Consider the following 23,551-nt stretch of genomic DNA (forward strand, 5'->3'; position numbering starts at 1 on the left):
GGTCAAAGACCTGTCTACAGCCGTTGTGCTCTGATTGCTGCTCTCATTGTCAACTCTTCGCTTTGGGAACGCAATCAAAACACGCGATTCATTCAAGTGTTTGTACAAGCTTCAAATTTTGGTCTGTCTAATTTTAGGGTGTTTCGAGAGTCTTTTCAAAAAGATAGGTAATAAAAAATGCATAAACGACATTATAATATATTGCTTTTCTATCTTACTAGTCAGAAACCAGTTGCAATGGAGACGTGTCACTTGACAAGTAGTTAATAGAGTGTGCACCGCGGAAACACATTGGATTTCCTATACAACGTCAATCCCGCCGCCTCTATGCGGTTTGTAGAGCAACGTATTAAATGAGTTTCAAACAGATTCTGGTTTCATAACAATCTTCAGATTTTCACCGACGTCGGGTTAGTTTGTTCTTCGACGTTTTTTAACTTTTAAATTGATTGTCAATTGTTTAGGATACAGCAAAGATAGTTTCTATAGAAATTAACTTAGCTAGTAATTTAAACAAGTACCGAGAAAGTATCTGAACATCGAAAATTTAGTCGATTAGATTGGCAAATATAGACAACGGTAAATTAGTATGTCTACTCGGTACTCCACTAAATTACAAGTTTAGATGGATGGATGCTTGTTAGATATAGCCTAAACTGCTGAAAGGGTCTCGATGAAATTTGGTAATATGTAGAGAACAGTCTGAAAGAGTACATAGGCTACTTACAGCTACTTACAGCGTGGAAATTAAAGTATAGTATGGGCATATACTTAGTATAGTATATTAAGTATATGCCCATACGGGCACCAGCTACATAAAACATGTGGTCATATATATCCTAAAATTCTAAAAACTCTTTACTCAATGGCTTTTCTAGTTTGTTGAAGTAAGTGTCAGTCAGGTTTTTGTAGGAGTCTTGTTTTAAGCAGTAGCCGTAGTGAAGCGCTGCGAGGCGAGGTCGCGACCCAGAATGTACTAAATAGGACTTACCACTTACACCGAAGTGTCACAAACTCTTCAGGCAATTTTTAATAGCTTATTGTTTGTATTTAGACCGAGTTGTAAAAATGTTGCATTTTACATTCCCAGTAACAAGAAATGAAATCCTAAAATCAAAAATGTTTCGAAGAAATCCTACTTCATTGCTCAGTGTTCTACTCGTAAGTTGTTTTATGAGTAAATCAAGTTATCTTTTATAGGACTTAGAGCAGGCGCACACCTTTGACTAAACTATCGCACAACTGTTGTCGATTGTTTCGCAGCCCATTTAACTGTTTAGTTGCACAACTGAATATATGTAGATCTAGTGTGCGCACCTCCGTTTATACGCATAGCTTATGCTCATAGGAATCAAAGCGGGACTAGACAGTTGTGCGATAGTTTCTTCAAAGGTGTGCTCACGTACTTACATTCAAAATCGTAATTTAAAAACATTTGAGTATCGAAAACAGATCCATTTGTTTATCGATCAAAGGAAATTTTAAAAATGGAACATTTAAGTATATTGTGTAGTGGCAAATCGAAATGCCATTAGCCGTTCCCAGCCATACAGCCACTTCCGGCCATTGAGGGCGAGAGGCTCATGGGAGGGCATTCAGGGCGCAATGTGTGCCTCTTGAGGTATCGAGAGATGCGGGTTCGGGCTATAGTACACTGCAAGCGATGATATTTTAATATACATACTATAAAAAGCCCTTTTACTACATTTTAGGGTCTTCAAGTGAAGTTCTAAGCATAAAATTACCATTCAACACTGTATTTTTAATATTAACACAAAAATAATCTTGCACAGATTGTTTAAAAATAATTATTACTGTTAAAAATAAGACTTTCTTTAGAATAGAGCTGAAGAAGGACAGAGAGATAATATATTTTCTCCTAAAATCCTTGTTAACCCTAACATAACGATGTAATCGTGACCAATGTAATCGTTGTTGTGTACCCTTAGCATTTTCAGAAAAAAAAATATTTTTATAGCATTTTAAGTTAGCTTTTATCGCTTGTACTGTGCGTCAAGCTTTAGTGATCACCAGTGGCTTTTAGCTGAGAAAACAGCGGGTGAAGGGTTCTAAGAAACGGTACAGTATAGCCTCTACCGATTTCTGTGTCGATGTCGAACCCGGGACAATGTCAGGGGTGTGAAGAGCGCACTATACCCCTAATGCGTATCCGACACTTACTCCGTTTGTTGCACCCCTAATACGGATGTAATAAAAGGGCTAGTGTTTCTCTATTTTTAAAAAGTGTCAAAATCAAGCCTCGTTTCAACATAGTATATACTAGCTGTTCCCGTGCGACTTCATCCGCATAACATTATGAAAATTTTCAAATGTCAAATTATCCATTGCAAATGTCAAAATGACATGACGATGACAAACCATGACAACCTTGCTTCCTTGATGTTGGCAGCAACTTATGGTCTCTTTCCCACATTAGGGTTTTTACCCAAAATATTTACCCCTAAGTTTAATGGTGTAAAAATATGTTGCCTAAAGCGTGACACAAGTGTAAGGTTTTTTATTAAAAAAAGTATTATTCGAAAATATACTGTAATTGCTGACATCTTAGGCAACAAAGAAGTGTATGTTTACGCTTTATTATAATAGTACAGATATTTGATTTAATTTTGAAATAAAATTACGGGATAAGTTCTAACAACGTTTAAGAAAAAACATTTACATTCATTTATTTCTATATTTGTTAAGAATTAACATCTGGTAATTGTTTATACGACATTAAATGTATATCAGAAGTATACTCAAGTCTTAGAAGTCAATATAAAATGCACACTGCGGGCACTCGCCAGCTGTAGAGAGCTTTCTCATGTACCAGCCGTAACATAACATCACCATAACAATTCAGTACTTATGTTATGTGGCTTATAATGTGATAATTAGTTATGATAAAAGCTACTTTAGCTAGGTTAGATGAACTTTACTTTGTACTTGTCATAGGTGTCTCCACACCAACATCTACCCCACCTGGTGACGCCCATGTCTCTCAACAATACAACGGCGAAAGTGTTTTTAAAGATTTATTAAAAAAGTAAAGTATATTTCAATTATTAACACAATCACAATTAGATTATGTATGTATTTCATGAAATTACGTTAATAAATTTTAATATAATAGTATAGTTTATTTAGTTCTACACCCACTGACAACTCAGTATCTTATCTCTAAATTCTAGAAACTTTATGATGTAATATCATGGTCCACTTACCAAGGTATACGGAGGACATCTTCTTGGAGACATTCTCGTCGATGTATGTGACGCCGAGAGTGAAGAGTGGCGTGGCTCCAGCGCCGTGTAACAGCTGTGCGGCCACGAACACTGCTACCGCCCACGCGCCGCCTTCACCGCCCCAGGACTTCTCACACCTGCTCACTGACTGTATAAAAAATTATAAAAGCATTAAAATAATTCTAGCTTCTTATTTAAGAGAAGACAAACGAGCAGTGGGGTCACCCAATTCAACGATGTCTATGAACATTCCCAATAACAGAAGAACTATAATTGATAGCCTTTCAATAAATGGTGCGAGCGCTTCTTGAAGGACACTATGTGGTACTGATTTGGAAATATCGTTGAGAAAAGACCAATAACATAACTGTGCGAGACAGAAAGTTTCGCATAGTTGAATTACAGCCATCGAGATGGTGGTGATAGTATCCGGATACCATAATTAAACTAATAAAAATAGGACATGATCGTACCAGTATGCTTTCAGTTACTTGAGAAAGCGTAATTTAGGCTTTAATTAGGTAATTACGCCCTAGAAAAAGGTATCTACCAAAATTAAGATTCAGAACAAGAGATCCCTTATCTTACATGATAAACACTACGCAAAGAAACATCGTTAATATTCAATAACATCCATCCTTGATGACATTCTACGGAGCCTTTTGCCTATACAATTACACGACAAATTAAAATTCATCACAAAAGACAAGGACCTCCTTCGTTTTCGGCGACGTATTTGAACCGGTTTCTTACAATACCAGCTTAGAGCCCTCGTGAATTATCAAGGCAGCTATTCTGATGGCATGATTTTTTACAAGCCGTATGACGGATAGAATCTGTGGAATGCGCGCGAAACGGCTTTTATGCAACTGGATTTCTATATTGAGTAGGGGACAGCCTTGAACGATCACCGTTCATTTTTTGTTTATTTTTTGTTTTTAAAAATTTAAAGCGATCAAAAGCTGATCTGTCTTTGAGAACTCAGTGATCTTATATGGTCGAGGATTAAAAAACTAAAAAAATAAAATCATAATTGTTTCTATCATAGTATATGATTGTAATGGGCAATTAAATTTAAAATAGAAACTCACAACGGTCTTATTCAGTGTACAGAGGTCCTCAGGCTCATCCCCCGCGACCCTGTAGGGGGGCACGAGGAAGTGGGGAAGTGCAAAGAGCAAGGAGCCGGCACCCATCAGCAGCACGCCCCAGCCAAGCCAACGCGGCTTGCTACTTCCAGCTCGTCCGCCCAGGTACGTCACCGGCGCTAAGCAAGCGAACGACGCCATGTCGTATCTGGTGACAATGAGAACATATATGAGGCAAACAAGGTAGACTCTGAAAGAAATAAACAAGATAGAATAAGACACATTTAAGTCAAATACACGTGGAATAGTAATCATTTATCATGCCAGCTTTCCTAATAGGATTACTTAAATTAAACTGCAGTTGGTTAAGCATACCGTTTAGTGCATTAGCTCGCAGCTAAGAATTCTTGTTAAACGACTATTAATAAATTATGAGTAGACTTACCCGCCAGCGATGACGCCAGTCTGCATAGAGCGGAGACCGAAGCGCTTCTCTATCGTGGTGATCACCACATTCACGAAACCGTTAACCACCATACCTGGTAACAATGATGATCATTACAATAGAATACAAATTGTAGCTAATGATGTTTGTTTTTGTAGAAATATTTTATACTAGCTTTTGCCCGTGACTCCGTCCGCGTGGAATGAAAAAAAAATGAGTAGCCTACGTGTTCTTCCAGGCTTTCCTCTACGTCTGTGCCAAATTTCATCGAGATCTGTTTAGCCGTTTAGGCTACAAACTCTAACAAACATCTATCTATACATCCATCCATCTATCCATCCATCCACCTAAACTTTCGCATTTATAATATTAGTAAGATTGAAACGACGCATTGTTGTTTTTTTATTTCGATTTTCTATTGTTTTTTTTTAAGTTTTTTTAATGTATAATAAACACGGACAAATTAAGTTCTGCTTATAGTAGCTATTATTAATGCCTCGAACTTTTTCTATTTTATTCTTTTTTTTAAATTTAAACCAGCCTAGTAATTTTTAGCTACCAAATTCCTCGGTACTCTACTAAATTTCTAGGATACTGGGAACTGGGGATAAAACCATGGTCACAGTAGTACTTAAAATAACGCGCATTAGTAAATACTGCAGTAATTTCACATGGTACAAAGACCAGCTCGGAGGCCCATATGAGGGGATGCGAACGGAAATAACTCTTTGATATTAAATTTTCACGTGAATGGACAGACAGACAGATCGTTTCACTCGAAATAGACGACATTTTTCCATTCAATGATCATGTGAAATCTGTGCTAATTATAAATTTCTTTTAGTTAACAATTTCTATATTTACTTTCAAAAATACTCCGGTGATTTTTTGGTTATAAATTAACGACGCCACTACGCTTCAAATCTCATTCAAACAAAGCGTCAAAGTTATATTAAAGAGAAACTGTAAAATATCAAACTTTGAAGATCAAGAATAGATGAGTGCATATCACATATGAAAAATGTTAGGACTGCACGTAAAAGTTCTGGAACTTACGCTAAGGCTGGTTGGAAAGCAATAAAAGGGTTAGAACTAGGCAAACAATACAATGAACCAACTGTACTCTGAACTAAAATAGAAAGAAAACTCATCCTTCCATCTGGAATTAATCTCATAAGTTTAACAGAACTAATATCCATAGCCGTGACAAGTCTATATTAATATTATAAAGAGGAAAGATTTGTATTTTTAGTTTTTTGTATGTATTGAAATAACTCAAAAAGTACTTGGCCGATTTCATAAAATCTTTCACCATTAGAAAGCTACCTTATCGCTATTTTTCACGTGGACGAAGCCGTGGGCAACAGCTAATGTACTGTAAATTTATTTTCATTCATTCACTTTGAAAAAGACAAGGGAAGCATAAAGTTTTCGTACATTATTGGTCTACTAAACTAACCTATGAAAGGTTATTCAATTGTTAATGTTGCGTAAAATTTTTGTCAACAAATTAAATCTAATAAAAAAAAATCTGAACAATAGTAATCAAAAAATCATTTTTATTCCAAAGTAGATTACTATCAGACGGTCAAACAAGGTCAGTTATTGAATAGCGTCATTACTCGGCTACACTTATTTGTAAGTTTTATAAATATAACGATTATTGGATTATTGGAATATTTTTAATAGAGATTTGTAAATAAAATTAATTAAATTCACCTTTAAGATTGATATAAAAAATACTCAAACAGTTTCTTCAATAAAAAACCAACTCTTAGTGAAAATGGTGGAAAAAGTACCAGGGTATCATAAGCTACACGGGTTCATGTTTTGAGGTTATGTTGAAATTGTAAACACGCAACACTTCTATTATATTTCATTAGAACTAAAACAGGCGATCAATCATTCTAACATCTGATACGTAGTAAAATCATCCATCCATCCAAACTTTTAGATTAGTAATGCTATGACTAGTATGATCAGTTCCAACCAAGGTCATAGTAATTGAAGTATGAAAACATTACATATAGGTACATTACAATATTAGTGTGCTTGTCTGTTTGTAGATTTAATTATGCCATTTGTATTCATGACCTAGCAATTATAAATCATAACATCTTTGTTAATTTTCTTTTGTTTTACTCTACAATAAACAGACTTACATAGTTTGTTGCTATGAGCTTGTATGGAGGGCACACTACTCGATTTTTAGTTGTACAACTAAACAGTTGGGTGGGAAACAATCGACAATCGCACAACTGTTGTGCGATAGTTTAGTGATAGGTTTGAGCTCACTCTATTTGTTTTTGATGGATTTCACAAGCTTACTAATTATACTAATATTATAAATGCAAAAATTTAGATGGATATTTTTTAAAAGTTGGTAGCCGTAGCTGAACGGATTTCTATGAAATTTGGTACAGATGTTTAGGATAATCAGAAAGAACACATAGGTTACTAATTTTTTTTCCATGCGGACGGAGTTGCGGGCGAAAGCTAGTTATAAGTAAAAGCGAAGTTACATCGAAGACTTTTAAATTATGGAATAATTTATTGGCTTTGAGTAACTTAAAGAAAAACATTCTCTTGTTTTCCATGATTGGCAATTTTATTAATTTGGTTGGTATACTCTTTGTGTGGAGTATTAAGGGCCCATTGTATCTATTACGCGAGGCTGCACAAAGCATCAGCAATGATTTGACAGAAATTGCTAAGTGCCACCAATTAATCATTTCAGCAGATAATACGAGCTAATGGCGGCTTTAATCCCGAATTTCACAGATTCTTTTGAGAAATTTGTGAAGCTCCCCAACTTTCATAACAATTCTGGAGACTTTTATTAATTCTGTACAAAAGACTGGCAGTTTATAATTTTTAAAAACGAAAATTGGGATTATACTAATATTATAAAGGCGAACGTTTTAATGGAGGTTTGTTGGAACATAAAACGTAAAAGATCTATAGATGTTATCACAGATGCAGAACATAGTCTGTAAGAACCCATAGACTAATGACCAAGTTTTTTTATTTCCACGGAGACGAAGTTGCGGGCAACATCTAGTCGTAACTAAAATGCAAAAATACAAATAGTTTAAACACACGGTCTTGTTTTGTATAAATATTTATCTATAAATACATTCCGTGAGTGAATATAATTTGGCGCCTAAAAGGATCGTGTGTCGTAAGCCGCCATTTTGTTTGGAAATGCGCGAGAGTTATTCCGCGTCACGTCCCAAACATATTCAATAGGGTGCTGATACAATTTGCAAATGGTTATAAAACAAAGGTTATTTAATGTAATATAATGGTAATTTTTTATCAAAACCCTGCAACTTCCTTGATTTATGAACCTGGTTTTATGCAAATAAATTTGCATTACGTATTTAAAATTGTGATTAATGTTTTGACGTAAACCGCATTAAGTTGATTAGTAGGAAGATTTATCATAATAGAGCATACATTGTTAGCGAAATAAACGTTAAAATGCAATTATCGTGTACATCCGAGTGGTCCCCGCATACCGGCCAGTCGGGAGGGATTACACGGCTTTACCGCGGCCAGTACGAAAGCGCATTTCGCTATTGAATTTTGAGGCCGGGATATGACGGGAATCGGAGCTAAGCCTCGACATTCCACTTCCCGAGCTCGTATTATGACCGAGTGCTTTGTTTTTCATGTTTCACTGTGTAAGTACTCAGCTTATAAGATACCAATGCGAGGCTTTTAGTACTTTTGTATTGAAGTGAAAAATAAATTAATTCGTTTTATGCTATTAGTAAGAATATCAGTCTCGTTATACGAGAAAGTCCTACAATATATTGTTATTCTTGAGTTATTAAACAATATAGATAAGTTCTATAACATAAAATATAAAGCTATTTTTAAAATTATTGACAACTATCTTTCGCCAACGACTCTGTCCGCGTGAAATTTAAAAAAAAAATGTAAGCATTCCATACCTTCTTCCAGACTATCTACTACATCTATTCCAAATTTCATCGAGATTCGTTTAGAAGTTTAGGTTAAAAACTCTAACAAACATCCATATATCCTTTAAAATATTAGTACTCTTAAGATTTAGATAAATACATTACTTAAAATATATCATTTGGAAAAGTTACCGAGTAGTAATAGATCTTGTTTTAATCCATACTAATGTTTGGAATTATCCGGATATCGTAGTCCGGTGAGGATCCGGACAGTCGCAGATGTACCCTACTATTAATAATTCTGAGATTTTCCTCTATATCCAACCAATTATTAACCTAAAAATGTCAACTAAACAGATGTTCATACATCTTCATTTCATTCATTCATAAATTCCTTCATCTTCGTTCATAAAATGAAACAATAGAATCATCACATCTGATAGCATGCCGCTAGTTTTCTTATTAAAAAAGTTAAATTAACTCATTTAAGCTAACGGTGACTTACTTGCAAGTTAACACACTTAAAAATTCAGTTGTTAATCAAAACTTTGTGTTACAGTCTTATCTAAGGTGTGTTGTTATTTATGATGGAATTTAATTAAAAAGTTTTCTATCCCTTGATTAAAGTAACATAAATTGAGCTAGCTTTGAGACTGCATCTGGGAGACACTTTTATATAGAAAACTTAATTAAAAACAGCAATATTAATATAGGAAATAAAGCCATCTTTCAGTAGAATTAAAAAAAAACAGTAAATTTAAATTCGTGGGCTAATAAACGTTTGAATAACTTAAAATAACTTAAGCACATGAAGCTCAATTAAGACATAAACTAAGTAGACTCGTGTCAAGTTAATTGCGAGGGATACGAGTCGAAGGCTTCGCTGCAAATTACCGGGAGTGCCAATCAGGTGCTTGAGACATGCCACACGTGCGCCCCGCGTCGTGGCTGCGCGGCCGTGTGGATAAGCTTTAATCAAGGATCTTAAACTGTTGCGTCAATACATACGACTTTTATTTTTGCCTACTATACAATCCTAATCGTTTACTCCTTAGTTCTACCACTGGGGTTACTCTTAAACTACTCATTCCGAGTAAATCAAACAGATTTATGTATGCCAAATGTGATTGTTATACACTCTTTGACACAAAGTTAATATATGAGCATAAATATACCTGTATTGTTGCATATATGGTACAAATAGCAGGCAAGGTATTTGCTGTGAGCGGAAAACTTCACAATATTTAATCACTTCCCTCGTTCCTGCATAAGTATTTGTTATTAACGTCAGCAATTTCCTGCACAATTTTGCACAACCTCTAAACACAAGAATTTTAACACACGTTAATCGCTTACAGTAATGATATGAAAAACAATAGCCTTTTTAACACGTTCACTGCGTATCAGGATGTATCTGCCTGATGCGGTACTTAAGCTGGTGCGAACGAAGAAAAGTATGTCCCTCTCTCTACTAACGATTATCTCAGGTATATATCTCGGGTATACACATTACATTACATAAAATGTATACTGTAATGCAGGGGTGTTAATGAAACGGCGGTTGGTACTGGACTGATTTATTGATCGTCAACTGACGGTACATAATATTCGATTGCCCACATATGTATATACTACACTACGTTAAGTTTCCATAAAGTGCTGGTGGGTCTAGAAAGATCTGCCACGCACCGGCGGAAATATCATTGGGGGGCGTATTTTGATTGATTGTATTTGATTTTGCCTAAGTAAACGTGTTAAAAAGCCAAGTTTATCGACTATGTAATCATACTAATATTATAATTGCGAAAGTTTAGATGGATGGATGGATGGTTGTTTGTTAGAGTTTGTAGCCTAAACGTCTGAACGGATTTCAATGCAATTTGGTATAGATGTAGAGGATAGTCTGGAAGAACACATAGGCTACTTAGTTTAGTTTTTTTTTTTAATTCCACGCGGACAGAGTCGCGGGCAAAAGCTAGTAAAATATATACTTAAGTATAAAAAGTAACTATATTTTTAACTAACATGTTTTTCAAGAGTTTTTCCCAGCCGACGGCTGGGGCACTCGGGTCGCCTCGGCCGCACAACAGGTGTCTTTATCCGAAGCTATTTAAGTTTGGACACTTTTATAGCCTTCGGATTTAAGAGATAAGTGCTTATCATTTCCAGAGGTTCATTTAACTTTACGCAAACTTTTTTTATTACAATACTCGCTCCTGATACACCGAGTTTGTTTGTATACAAAGTTCTTAGTAATTACTAAAAGAAAAAAAATGTCTCTATTTATAAATGTGGCTATGAAAAGTAATTAAAGGAAGTATCAAGACTTCAGCTACAGGTTTCATGTAATAGCGACATCTATTGGCGGCTGCTTTGCGCCGGAAGTGGGCGCCATGTTTGATCGCATACATCCGGTGTCGTATACCCCTTGTTTCGATATTAATTGGCTTGTCTGAGATAATCGTGACACACAATTTAACTTGTAACATTTATCAATTCATGTTTTGTAATGATATTTTAGTTAATAAACAGATAGAGGGGGTTTAAAATAATTTATAGAAGACATTGTTTTACAAGTTGTTATAAAAATAGATATTTTACGATCTCAAATAGGTGTAAAGGCGATATCGTTAAACAGAGACGTGTGCTCCGTGCCGACGTCATGAGGCGGTAAAGTAATGAATGTAAATACGCCTCTACTCCCTGCTCTAAACATTAAGGTACTTACACACTGCCCATCTTACCCTTACTAATAAAACACTAGGTGATCGACACGTTACTTCGCTCATTTGGTAATGTTAATGGTAAAAACGTTCTATTTAAAAGTAAAACAAAATAATGTAATGACAAAAGGTTACTTATATTTCATTTTTGCAAATCAAACACGATTTTTTCATTTAATTACATGAGTGTTGCTACGGCAGTGCAGAAGGAGCAGACGTCCTTCCTTGAGACACCAATGGAAAACTACTATGAATAAATCTGACCTAGCCTAGATCACCGACTAGCCTCAACGATGCTTCTTTACATACATATCCATGGTATAAACATTTTTTAAAATACTATAGTGTGTATGTACCTTTACAATGTTAATACTGGTATACCACAGTCGGGCTTTAATTTTATAAACCCATGATTTGTTGGGCGGGAGTTGGGCGGGTGTAAAGGGAATTAAATTTTCGCCATTATTGCTGTGTGCAGGATGATTTGTCGCCTTTTATTGTGTTAAATCACTTTGCGATGTGTTGAGCCGTGAACTTATTTACGACTTGCCGTTACTGTGGTTTATTACTGTCTTGGTTTATATTGTCCTGGTACATAGAATGTGAGGTGATTCTACCTTTTATACAATTAAAGTAAAACACTACTCGTATTTTACTGTTAGCATTTAATTTAAAAATAAGCGCAAATAAAACAAAAACGCAAGTGTTTATTGGTAAATTGTAATTATTAGAGTATTTAATCTTCATAGCTAATTGCTCAAAGCAAACATGCAGGCAAAGTTTATGTAAAACTAAACGTTGGGATGTTGGGCCACGGAACGTGTTGGAGATATCATTAATTGTTCCGGCGGGGTTGGGCCAGCAAGCCAGCGGATCTCATTAGTATTTCGCTCGGCGCTGGTGGCTGGCTGCGAGAACAATGCAGCACTCTCTCACACCTGTTCGCACGCCTTCATATAACCTCTGTTGGAAACTTGCGACAGATTTATGATGCGAATAACTTCTGACCACAGAGTTAAAATTAATAGAGGTGACTTAAATTAAAAGAATATATAATTAAATAGTTAGAGGAAAGTGTTGAACTCTGCTTGTTAAAATAAAAGTAATGTTTTAAAAACTCATTTCTGTTTTTTTTTTTAAACCAGCTTCAAAGTCATCAAATACATGTACAGTACAAAGTAAACGTAAATAAGTACCTAACCAATCTGCTTTGCTAAGATCAGAGCGTATTTGAATCTCGCAATCAAGCTCTTAGCGTCACTTGCAAAGTCGTTAGCTAATTTGATACGCAAGGAAATTAGTTGAACAAACATCACGATTGCCTCATGTTCTTGCAAATGTCCTTTATTTTATCTAACTTTACTATTTAATCTTTATTTAATGTTAGTTTAAGGTAACCTACGTTTATTTATTTTATCGTTGTAAGCCTCTTTATATGGCTAAGTCAAATATTCTTTTGTACCTCTGATATTATATCTTTAAACAGTTTGGAGTCAATATGGTTTTTACCAGTACGGTGTACTAAATACAGTGTATTCGAGGATTGTATTTACTCGAAAATGTCGTTTCCATTTGTCGTTGATCAGTGGTAGCGCTGAGACAGCTAATAGGTTTGGACCATTTGGCGCGAGGTGGCGCCCCGCTCGTTACCAACTAAAACATTGCGCTCTCTTCTATATGCTTTGCTTGTTTATTTTATATTAAATTGGACTAAAATATTTACATTTTAATTATTTTCATATATTTATTCGTTTAAACTCTAGAATATCACATTGTCAGTAACCTTTTTGCCCACAAAAACTAAAAAGCAAACTTTAAAATAATCTAGTATTTAATTTCCCTAAGGATTAATAACACTAAATAACGTCAAATTTACTATTAGTTTGAAATTGTAATTGCCTTAAACGATATCAAAACTATTTGAAACGTTTATCAAACCGGGTAAGATCTCCCAATAACCGGGTTTGTCGGGTTAACCGGGCCGGTTATCGCGATACTTATAATTTCCCCGGGGAGCCGCTACTGGGCACACCTGCACCTTACCGACGATCTATGTAAACTTTAAGAGGATATCCGGAACTACTCTACCTATTTATCGGGAAGATATTAACGTATCCATGAGTTTAATTATGAAGTCCATATAAATTGTGTCCAACTATCGAAATAAATCCTTCTCATATTTCACGGGACTATGTTGGCGTGAAAAAATCGCAGCCTCCATTTATTCGTGAGATCTGGTCGTTTGTTAGCAGCTTATCCGACGCCTGGGCTTATCAATATTGTGATTGTGAACGATCGAATAATTATTTTTACACACATTTACATCATGTTAAATCTTACTTCTTACTAATATTATAAATATGAAAGTTTAGATGGATGGATGGATTGGATGTTTGTTAGAATTTATAGCCTAAACGGCTTAACGGACCTTGATGAAATTTCGCATAGATGTAGAGGATAGTCAGGAAGAACACATAGTCTACTTACTTTTTTTTTAATTCTACGCAGACGGAGTCGCGGGCGAAAGCTAGTAATATTATAAATACGAAACTTCAGATGAGTAGATGTTTGTTAATACTTACTACGTATGTTTCGACTGACTCTACAGATGTGATGTTTGGAACGGACATTGAACATAGTCTGAACTTATTAAGTTGTTTTTAATTCTGCGCGGACAGAGTTACGGACGGCGGCTAGTTGTAAATATTATAAAACATAAATACGCCTTAATAAATGTTAAATATTTAAAACTATTATCACGTTTACATTGCAATATAATACAGACTTTCTTTTCTTCATGTAACAAAACATTTAACAGTAAAGATGCGTAAATAATACTGATAAAAGGAGGTTTTATCGCAAGACGTACCTCAAGGTCGCAGTAAACCTCCGCGTAGCATACTCGCAACGTGAGTTACATTTTAATCGAATGCTGTGCGTATTGCACACGTAACTAATATTATTCGTCACACATTTAACTCACGGTTTTTTATAAAACAAAAAGCCACAAAATATTTTTTAAACCGATATTTACAAACGAAGATACGGACATAAGCTAGATAGTGAACTCACCCTGTATAGCACCTGCCCAGCAAAGCCAGAACAGCGCCCATTTGGCGGTGCGGAACCGCTGCAACCAGGTCGGTCGCACCGCGCCCCAGCCGCACCGCGCCTCGCCCACGCCGCCATTACTCTCGGAGTCAGCCTCGCCTTCAGACTACGAGAGAAAATTATTATAAAATTAATTAGATCTGTAAGAAAGTATAATAAAAAACTACAATGTGCTGAACACGTTTATATTTCCCCTAAAAACAATAGTGTTGCTTACACTAATATTTTTAGGATTTACCCCAATGTCGGCAAATACTCGTAGTTTAGTAGCGGGCTTCTTGTAGTATTCAATAACATTTGTTAAAAATATCTGATCTTTGAAATATGTTAACCATTAAAATTGAATATTTCAATGTAGAGCAATCAGATAACTGAACTATTGGCGGATATCCTATCAAACATCGATCTATCTCGGTCTAGCTGATATTTAGGTCTCAATAGCAAACTACAGGCTGAATTGTCCGCATATCTTTCGTTGATTGCATTCTAACGTATTGCTACATTGCCGAGTTTATCTTTTAATATTTTATTTTGTGAAAAAAACACTTTATTACATTGAAACCTTTAGAAATCAAACAAATTGCCGAACGATTACGCGATATTTCTCTTGTACGTAATGTACATTAAAATGGCTCATTTTGTATATAATTCGAATGGAAATACCCTAACAGAATTGTTACTTGTAATAACATAATAGGATCGTAAAATTGTTTCGAACATAATCGGGTAGTAATGAAATCTCGAGCAAGGTAGACTGGCGTGACGTCATATACTATATTGAAAGCTTTTAAATGCCACAAACAATTTGACACAAATACATACAATGAGAATTAAAAATGTCATGGGTATATGACTAACTAATTGTCACCAGAAATTGCGTCCCAGTGCAGTTAAAAAAAGTAAATAGGGTGTTCTTTCAGACTATATTTTATATCTAGGCCAAATTTCATCAAGATCCGTTGAACCATTTAGGCTGTAAAATCTAACATTCATCCATCTAGACTTTTGCTTTTTAATATTAGTAAGACTAGGTTTTCTATTAAAAATTTGAAGTGGATAAAATCCATCTGTCTTGAAACTATCTCTTTTTTTCTATATAAAGGACATCAACGCATATTTCCAAAATGAACGAAGCTCGCGAGATCTACAATAAAAAAAGATCTGTGGTATGTAGACAAGATTGACTTTCACTTAATGACAATCACAAGTATGCATTACACGAATAAATTACAACTGTCTGCAAGACATGCCTCTTGAAATGACGACCTCGATTCTTTGTAAGCACACCTGGTTCTATTTGAATAACTCAACGATGGTTCACAGTTGTTGTTTGACATGAAAATATTTTTTGCGAAAATGCACAATCGTACTAATATTATAAACGCGAAAGTTTAGATGGATGGATGTTTGTTAGAGATTGTAGCCTAAACGGCTGAAGAGATCTCGATGAAATTTGGCATAGATGTAGACGATAGTCTGGAAGAACACACAGGCTACTCACATTTGTTTTTTTTCCGCGCGAAAAGTTAGTTACGTTGATATGCGCGGAAGCTAGTTTTTCATACAGTTTCCATAATTCTTATTTTTTAAAATTTAAATGTCTTATCGAGAACTAGCATTGATGTAATTTAGTTAATATCTATAAGTACTCATACATTTCATCTTTACGTGCGGTAATAGTGCGTCTCATGTCGCTACCGGAAGTACTAATTGTGCGGTATTGTGCTTAGATCAAGATTTAATGCCGCGTATGAATGCGACATTCAGAATAAGGTCTCGTCTAAAATATACAAGAAAGCGATTATAGACTTTTTCTAAAACAGTATGAAATATATATTTTTAATAAAATATTCTCTTCAGATTTTGTTAGGTACAGCACAGAAAGGTATATAACATTTTCTTTGTTAGTAAAATTTAAAAATTAAATTATACAGTTATCGTGTTGTTAAGTATTCTACCCGCTGCGCTAGTAACTATGGTCGTAACCTTAGCTTGGACCTCCGTGTAAAGACTAACCGGGACACGGTGGGCGTTCCTGATTTAAGAATTAAGGAATGCCACGATTGAATCATATCGCAATTGTTTAATCTGTATGTCTGGAAATATATCTTTTTATTTCTACCTCCTCCTTGAGATTTCTGATTTACTTTGATGCTCTGCCATTGCTCATACAAAAGGGTAGGGCCATTGCTCATACAATAGACTGGTAAATTTGTCTGTTAGGAGATCTTGTCCTTTCTCGTCTTTGCCTTTCTATGATCTAACAATCTCTTGCACTTTTCTAATTAGGTTCATGTTGTTGGGGAATTGAACTGTTAGAGTCTGTCCCACCAAACTGTTGTCTGAAAACCTGATGGAAATATCTGATTTTGTTCCTTTATCTGACAGTGACGTCATTTTTACGCTATCCGAGTCTTTATCAGCCCGTGGTGGGACTGGCCCTTATTGTCATAGATTAATAAGTTTAAGTATAACATCTATTTGTTCTTTGATTGAGTCATAAGCTGCTTATTTTAAAGGAAGTGTCAAAAGTTAATGCTGATATTAAGTTACCCTTAGCGAGTCCAAGACTTATGATAATTCATATGCAAATCAAACTATAAAACATAATGTAGCCATCCTATTAGGTATTAAGTGTGTCACGTTCGTGTCTGAATACTGGCTCAATAGCTTGACAAAAGACCGGATAAAATCCACCCGGAGATCACAACTGATATCCGGTTCATTCATACTTTATCCGTCAATAGTACTATTGACTGTTGACAAAGTATTTGACTATTACGTCAACCTTGACCCCAGTCGTTAGCAACGTTCTATGCTTTATTTCAATTTAAAATCAGTTATGAATATGAAAAGGTTTTGTAGAAGTAGAGGCCTAGAAAGAGATGGTTATATTGCGTGAAAGATGATATGATCAAGAAGGAAGTGTCGAGATGGCGGAAGATAGATTAACCTGGAAGAAGAAAACATGGTGCGCCAACTCTACCGGAGCATAACATTATGAATACGACTTTACGTGTAATAAAAAACGGGTTAAAATAATTCTACTAACTACAAATCGCGTATGACACATTATTTATTTTCTACTAACTTTAGCCCGTGACTCCATCCGCGTGGAATCAAAAAACAAAAGGAAGTAGCCTATGTGATATTCCAAACTATTCTTTACATCTATGCCTAATACAATCGAGATTCGTTCAGCAGTTTATGCTACTCTAGGCTGTTCTTACGAACATCCATCCATGTAAACTTTCGCATTTTTAATATAGGTAACTATTATTAAGATTGTCTAAAATACCACTCAATTTTGATATTATAAAAATACCAGTCTTTTTTAATATCTATGATTAGTAATAAATTTTATGTAAGTTCTAATAAAATTAGAAACAAAAATAAAAATTACGAAAACCATAACTCATTGTAACACCTAACCAATTACCATAATAACAAAGTTCAACAAACAAGGTCGTGTTGCGTGTGATCGTTGAACTTGCTATTTTTGGTACAATACTTTCATAGTTAATTATTTTATAATTTCGTTAATTACATGAAACTAGAAACGTGCGTGAATACGTAAAGCGAAACATTTTGTTTTATAGAAATCTAAAATAAAACGATAATGACGAATTTTTTTATTACTTTCTTTATGATTTATCTATACTATTACTATAAAGCGGAAAGATTTGTGTTTTTGTATGTATTCCTTCACCATTAGAAAGGTAATGTATCTGTGAGTAACATAAGCTGTATTTTGTATATTTTTATTTCATGCGGGTGAAGTCGCGAGCAACAGCTAGTCTTATTAGAAAGTAAAAATAATATTTATTACAACACATAAGTTGAAATCAATTATAGTTACACTCTAATTATTTTTAATTATTCCTTTAAAAATATATTCCATTTTACAAAACCACTTAACGCAAATCTATTAGACTTAAGTCTCAGAACTAAAAAAAAAATAAACACATAAATACCATTTTGATGCATCAGTCGTCCAGCTCGAAGATCGCTCCTATTATTTCTAAAGTATAAACAGTTTATTAACTTTCGTATTAAAAATGGGTTATCGTAAATAATATCGACAAAAGTTTGCGGTTCAATTGCACGGGCATAAACTCAAAGGGAACGCACCGCACGACCCCTGACGGGAAACTGAAGCCTTGCACTTCCCGCTACTGTATATAAACAAACGGGAACACAGTACATCCACAACCCTCACAGTAAACATAAATATTAATTAATTAAAATGCTTTTATATTTTTCGGGTCTTCATGAAAATAAGAGAAATCTTCGAGTATTCATGGAAATAAGAAATAAGTAAACAAATATATTTTGACAAATTATAAAAATCTCAACGAAAAGACCAGATGAGCTGCTGTTATTAAAAAAAATATGTTCTTATCTTGAAACATAAATAGATACCTTACAACAAGTTTGCGCGAAAAATCGATGAAGTTAATTTGTATCAAAAATGATATAACCATGTTTAATAATTTTATAATAGTTACATTCTTGTTACATTCTTTTTAAACTGGTAACAAAATTAAGTAAAGTTTAATGTGTATTTCTTTAGTATACATGAAACATTGCGCACGTGCGTCCAACTTGACTTGACTTTAATTTGATTCGGGGCTTAAATGCGCGAATTAAATGCGCGCCATATTTATGACTTTTGGAGGGAAATTGAGAGTGGACAACGAACGGGTTGTTCCTATAAAATTGCATCTACAATTTAAATTGTATTACATTGATTATAAAATCAAACATAATTAAAGAGGTAACATATCCTTAATTTTAATATAATATGATAAGTAAATAATGTTCTTTGTCATATACCATTATGCCATAGATAAATGAATCATGCCAATTTGTGTACTTACCGTATGTCGCCTATCATTTCGGCGACTTCCGCGCAGGTCTATAGTGTGGAAGCCGTCGTCGACAGCATCAAATGCTTTGTTGACGCAGCCCCCGCTCTCCGCCATCACAGAACACTGCACAGTATAACATGACATTTAAGATTTTTTTTATACAATTTATGGTGGCAAACGAGCAAGCGGCTAACTGAATCCGCCAAAAAGGCGAAGCGACCGCTGCTCATAGACATACGTAATTGCAGATGCGTTGCCTACCTTAATCGACGTAAGAGAAGACGCACATAAACAGGATGTTTCTCCTTCTTATGCGTATCCTCCACCGTCAAATCCACTTTTCCTTTCCATCCTTTCCTGTCGAGAAAAGAGTGGAAAGGAAAATGGACTAGAATTAGGCCAAATAAACTAATTATAAATTACTAAATTTCGTAATCAAAGAATTTTCAGTTCTAACAATTTTTTAACGAACATTTCCTCTTTAATAAGTGTCTTAGCTTGATTGACACTGGCCGTGTATACCAGCTTTCTAGCTTTATAAAATCGTATGTAGCTTGTTATAGATTTCTCTGTTTATCTTGTGTGCCACACAATGGCACATTGTGTGCATTGGGAAATGGACCGCGTGCAAGATGCACCTATATCAACTTTTTAATGTCGTTAACATAAGGTTGCGAACACATTTGAAGGTTTCGACTTTAATGCGTAATTCGCGAATGAATGTGGACACAGCTTAAGCACAGATTATTTTCAGAATTTTTTAATTTTTGATTTCACTATGGTTTGTTAGTATTGAATTTTGGCGTTTAAATTATCTCTTGGATTAAAAAAATGGTTTGACTTAAGTTTACTGATATTAAAAATGTTTATCTTATGAATATGACATTAGTGTATGCATAGAGCACGTATGAGATGCATTTATTCATGGGCCAGCAAGACTTATAACGCCTTTGTCCATACATGGTCATTAAAATGACTAAGGTCAGTTTTATGCAAAAAATTCAAGTAAAATTTGTTAAGCGATTTAAAATCACGACGACCGAGTTAAATATTACAAAGATACCAGACTTTTTTAAATAAAATCCAATGAAACTGTAAAATACAGTTTAAACGATGTTCCACTAATCAATTAAGTCCGTAAACTAAACGCATCATGATATTCAAATTGAATTTTGTAACGGAATAAGTTTATTGTACAACAGAAATAAATACAAGTTAATAAATTAAATAAATACAGATATCCTGCGACAAAAAAAAAAATATTGAATCATTCCCAAATTGTTATCTTACTTTTTTTTTGTGACTGATTTGTCACTGTTTGCCTTGAAGAGGCATTTACAGATTCACCGGGCTTGAGGTGGCCCAGCGAAGATGGCGCTTAGCCTAAACCTCTTTTACTAAATACGAAAGTTTAGCGAGGAGCGTTCCATCCTATTTCTGTCTACGTCTTTAAGTTACTAGCGTTAATGTTTATTTGTTTATCAGAGAGTTAACCAACAACAATATTTTCTTGAATGTATTATAATAATTAATATTAGATTCATAAATAATTTATGAAAACAATACCCGAAAGTTTTCTATAATAATAATTGTACAAACTTTTTGCTACAAACAATTGAATATTTTGCATATATTGAGGTAAATATACGAAAATAAATTTATTTTATTTATTTATTTATTAAGATAAACAAACAAAGGTAGAGGAAGACCGAAGAAAGTATGGATGGATTGTGTGAAAAAGGATATGCTTAGAAAGGAGTGGATTCAGATATGACGGCTGATAGAGATGTATGGAGCACATACTGTGCCGACCCTCCCAAAGGGATAAGGGCAAGTTGATGATGGCAAATTGATTAGGATAAACCAACAGTACAAAATTATGACACATACATTTTTACATAAAAAGAATATGCTGAATTGAGATAGTAACTAAACATTCCGCATGTAGAGACTGCCTACTACAATGCTAAATGCTGTTAAATTAATTGCTAAGGGGTATCCTTATTGTCGATGTGAAAACACTGAGTTACTATTTAAGTAAGACATAATAAAGGACTTCTTGATATTTAACTTGAGATATTCAACGTAGGAAGTCTAAAGTCTGTTATTCAGAATAATGTTTATATCGATTAATATCTAATATCTCTTTCTGACATAGAGTTGTCTTTGTAATACATGCTGAAGTCTAAGGCATGTTTTTGCAAAGTCATCCACTTTTCTTAAAGACTGGCAACACTCTGGGTATACTCTGTTGTTAAAATTACCATAACGTCGAATCAAATCGTTTCGATGAAATAAAGTTGCACAATCTCAAATAATTTTAAGTTATCCGTCGAAAGATTCAAGTATAAAAGATTGGTAATAAATTTATGTAACCGACGCGTTCGCCTTCGAAACGCGGACAATACAAAATTTATAACTTTTTTTACGTTCGCAGGTAACTTTACAACCTTTAGTACCTACTCGTATCTCCTTTCCGTAATTCTTGAGACGGGTTTTATTATAAAAAAAATGTAATGTAACTTTGAAAATTTTTTAATTCAGTCCTATAGTAAATTCTAGTTTCGTGCAATGAGATAAATTAACTACGTGATTATCAGAACTATCAATGTTACGAATATTATAGTCACGCACGTTATGATAATCATATAGTATAGAAACGACAAAACGCGATAAAGCATGTAAACAATCTTATAACCTTAAATATACAAACTGTCACTCGTAACTCCTTCCGCGCAGAATAAAAAAAAAACTTTCCTAGTAGCCTATATATTATTCCAGGCTTCTACATCTATGCCACAGAGAGATGGTTTGAAGCCGTTTCAAAGAAGCATATCAAGGAACATCCATCCATCCATCCAAACTTTCGCAATTATGTTAGTAAAAAGAAAGATATAAGTAGTAAATTCAAGATTGAAAGTTTGGATAATCTACTAATTTTACCAAAACGTAACTTGTTAATTTTTCTGAAAGATGTAAGATATTTTGCGAGTCATTTATTAAATTAGAAAATCATAATTTAAAAATTAAGTAACAGTTTTATGAGAAACTTTTAATTACATTATGTAATTAGTTACTCCCAAACCATGTTGTTGACAACGTTGCTATGCGTAGCAACCGCTATTTTAAACAGTTTTAAACTTGTACTACATTGAAACTTGTACTGTACTTTTGAAGCAGTTTGACATAACGTTATTCCTTGAATACATAATTCAAATTTTAAGCCGTTGATAGCCAAATACACAGTTTAATGTATTTAATTGTACAAGTTTAACATTTGTCATTGTTACCGATGTAAACAACAACAAAAAAAATTGGCAGATGTTTTTTTAATTAAAGCAACTTTCTGCCAGTGTTGTTCTCTTCAGAAATCATAAACATTATTTACCTTTATAACTGTCACTTCATTTCAATATCAATCCAAAATAAAGGAACTAAATTACCACAAAACAACACAAAAAGTAAACAACAAAAAAACACTGGTTACGAAACTGTGTCGCGGCTTTGACGTAACAAGGAATTGAAAAAGTAAAAGTGAACGCGAGACGTGTTCGTTCGATTTTTGAATTTGAATTTTGAGCGCGAACGTGCACCGCGTCACCTGTCGCACGGCGGACTGGCGCGCGCGCAAATAGAGACGCCATACGCAAATAATAGAAACATTCGTATCGATAACTTTGTCTTTGTCACAACACTAACTTTCTATTGTAAAACACAAACATCATAATCTTTTACACTATATTAGATAAGAACAATACAAGTTATAGTTATATCAAATAATATACCTAGTTTTAATACTTATTTTGAGTTAAATATTTCTGGAACAATAAGAATAGAATAAAGATTGATTAGACTAAGTCGATAACGTTTTTCCGCCCTAGCTTTCTATCATTGTTAAACAGAGACATGTAGATATGAAAAACAATCAAAATTTTATAAGAAATAGTATGAATGATCTCATAAAAAATAACAATTTTCTTAGATAATATAACTACAGCAAGGAAGCCGCAGTGTCTTTCTGCAATAGGCCTAATACGTGTATAGCGCATAGTTCTATCGATGATTTCTTACATCTTTCAACCATACTGCGGGTAAAATGCTTTTAAGCTACGAAACTAAATTATCTCCTCATCTTAATT

General features: G+C 34.3%; 1 protein-coding gene across 2 annotated transcripts; it reads right to left on the minus strand.

Annotated features, from left to right (window-relative positions):
* Positions 1 to 3,138: 3,138 nt before the first annotated feature.
* Positions 3,139 to 23,027, minus strand: LOC106111897 (solute carrier organic anion transporter family member 4A1-like). Of its 2 annotated transcripts, XM_013294094.1 has the most exons (7): positions 22,801 to 23,027; positions 19,674 to 19,769; positions 19,422 to 19,535; positions 14,503 to 14,647; positions 4,779 to 4,872; positions 4,337 to 4,541; positions 3,139 to 3,393 (listed from the first exon to the last, which is right to left on the minus strand). In XM_013294094.1, exons 3-7 carry the CDS (start codon positions 19,524 to 19,526, stop codon positions 3,181 to 3,183), a joined length of 762 nt encoding a protein of 253 aa, XP_013149548.1. In that variant the 5' UTR covers positions 19,527 to 19,535; positions 19,674 to 19,769; positions 22,801 to 23,027; the 3' UTR covers positions 3,139 to 3,180. The 2 variants fall into 2 exon arrangements, with proteins under 2 accessions (XP_013149548.1, XP_013149547.1); XM_013294093.1 differs by lacking the exon at positions 19,674 to 19,769 and having other exon boundaries at positions 3,140 to 3,393.
* Positions 23,028 to 23,551: the final 524 nt, after the last annotated feature.

Source organism: Papilio polytes, unplaced genomic scaffold, assembly GCF_000836215.1.
Source record: "Papilio polytes unplaced genomic scaffold, Ppol_1.0 DF824146.1, whole genome shotgun sequence".
Lineage (NCBI taxonomy): Eukaryota > Metazoa > Arthropoda > Insecta > Lepidoptera > Papilionidae > Papilio > Papilio polytes.

Bases quoted from the DNA above. Each gene is read 5' to 3' on its own strand.
- LOC106111897 (XM_013294094.1), bottom strand. From the start codon at position 19,526: ATGGCGGAGAGCGGGGGCTGCGTCAACAAAGCATTTGATGCTGTCGAC. The intron at 4,873-14,502 runs GTGAGTTCACTA...CATTGTTACCAG, and splicing joins CTGGGCAGGTGCTATACAGG to GTATGGTGGTTAACGGTTTC. The intron at 4,542-4,778 runs GTAAGTCTACTC...CATTGTCACCAG, and splicing joins ACTGGCGTCATCGCTGGCGG to ATACGACATGGCGTCGTTCG.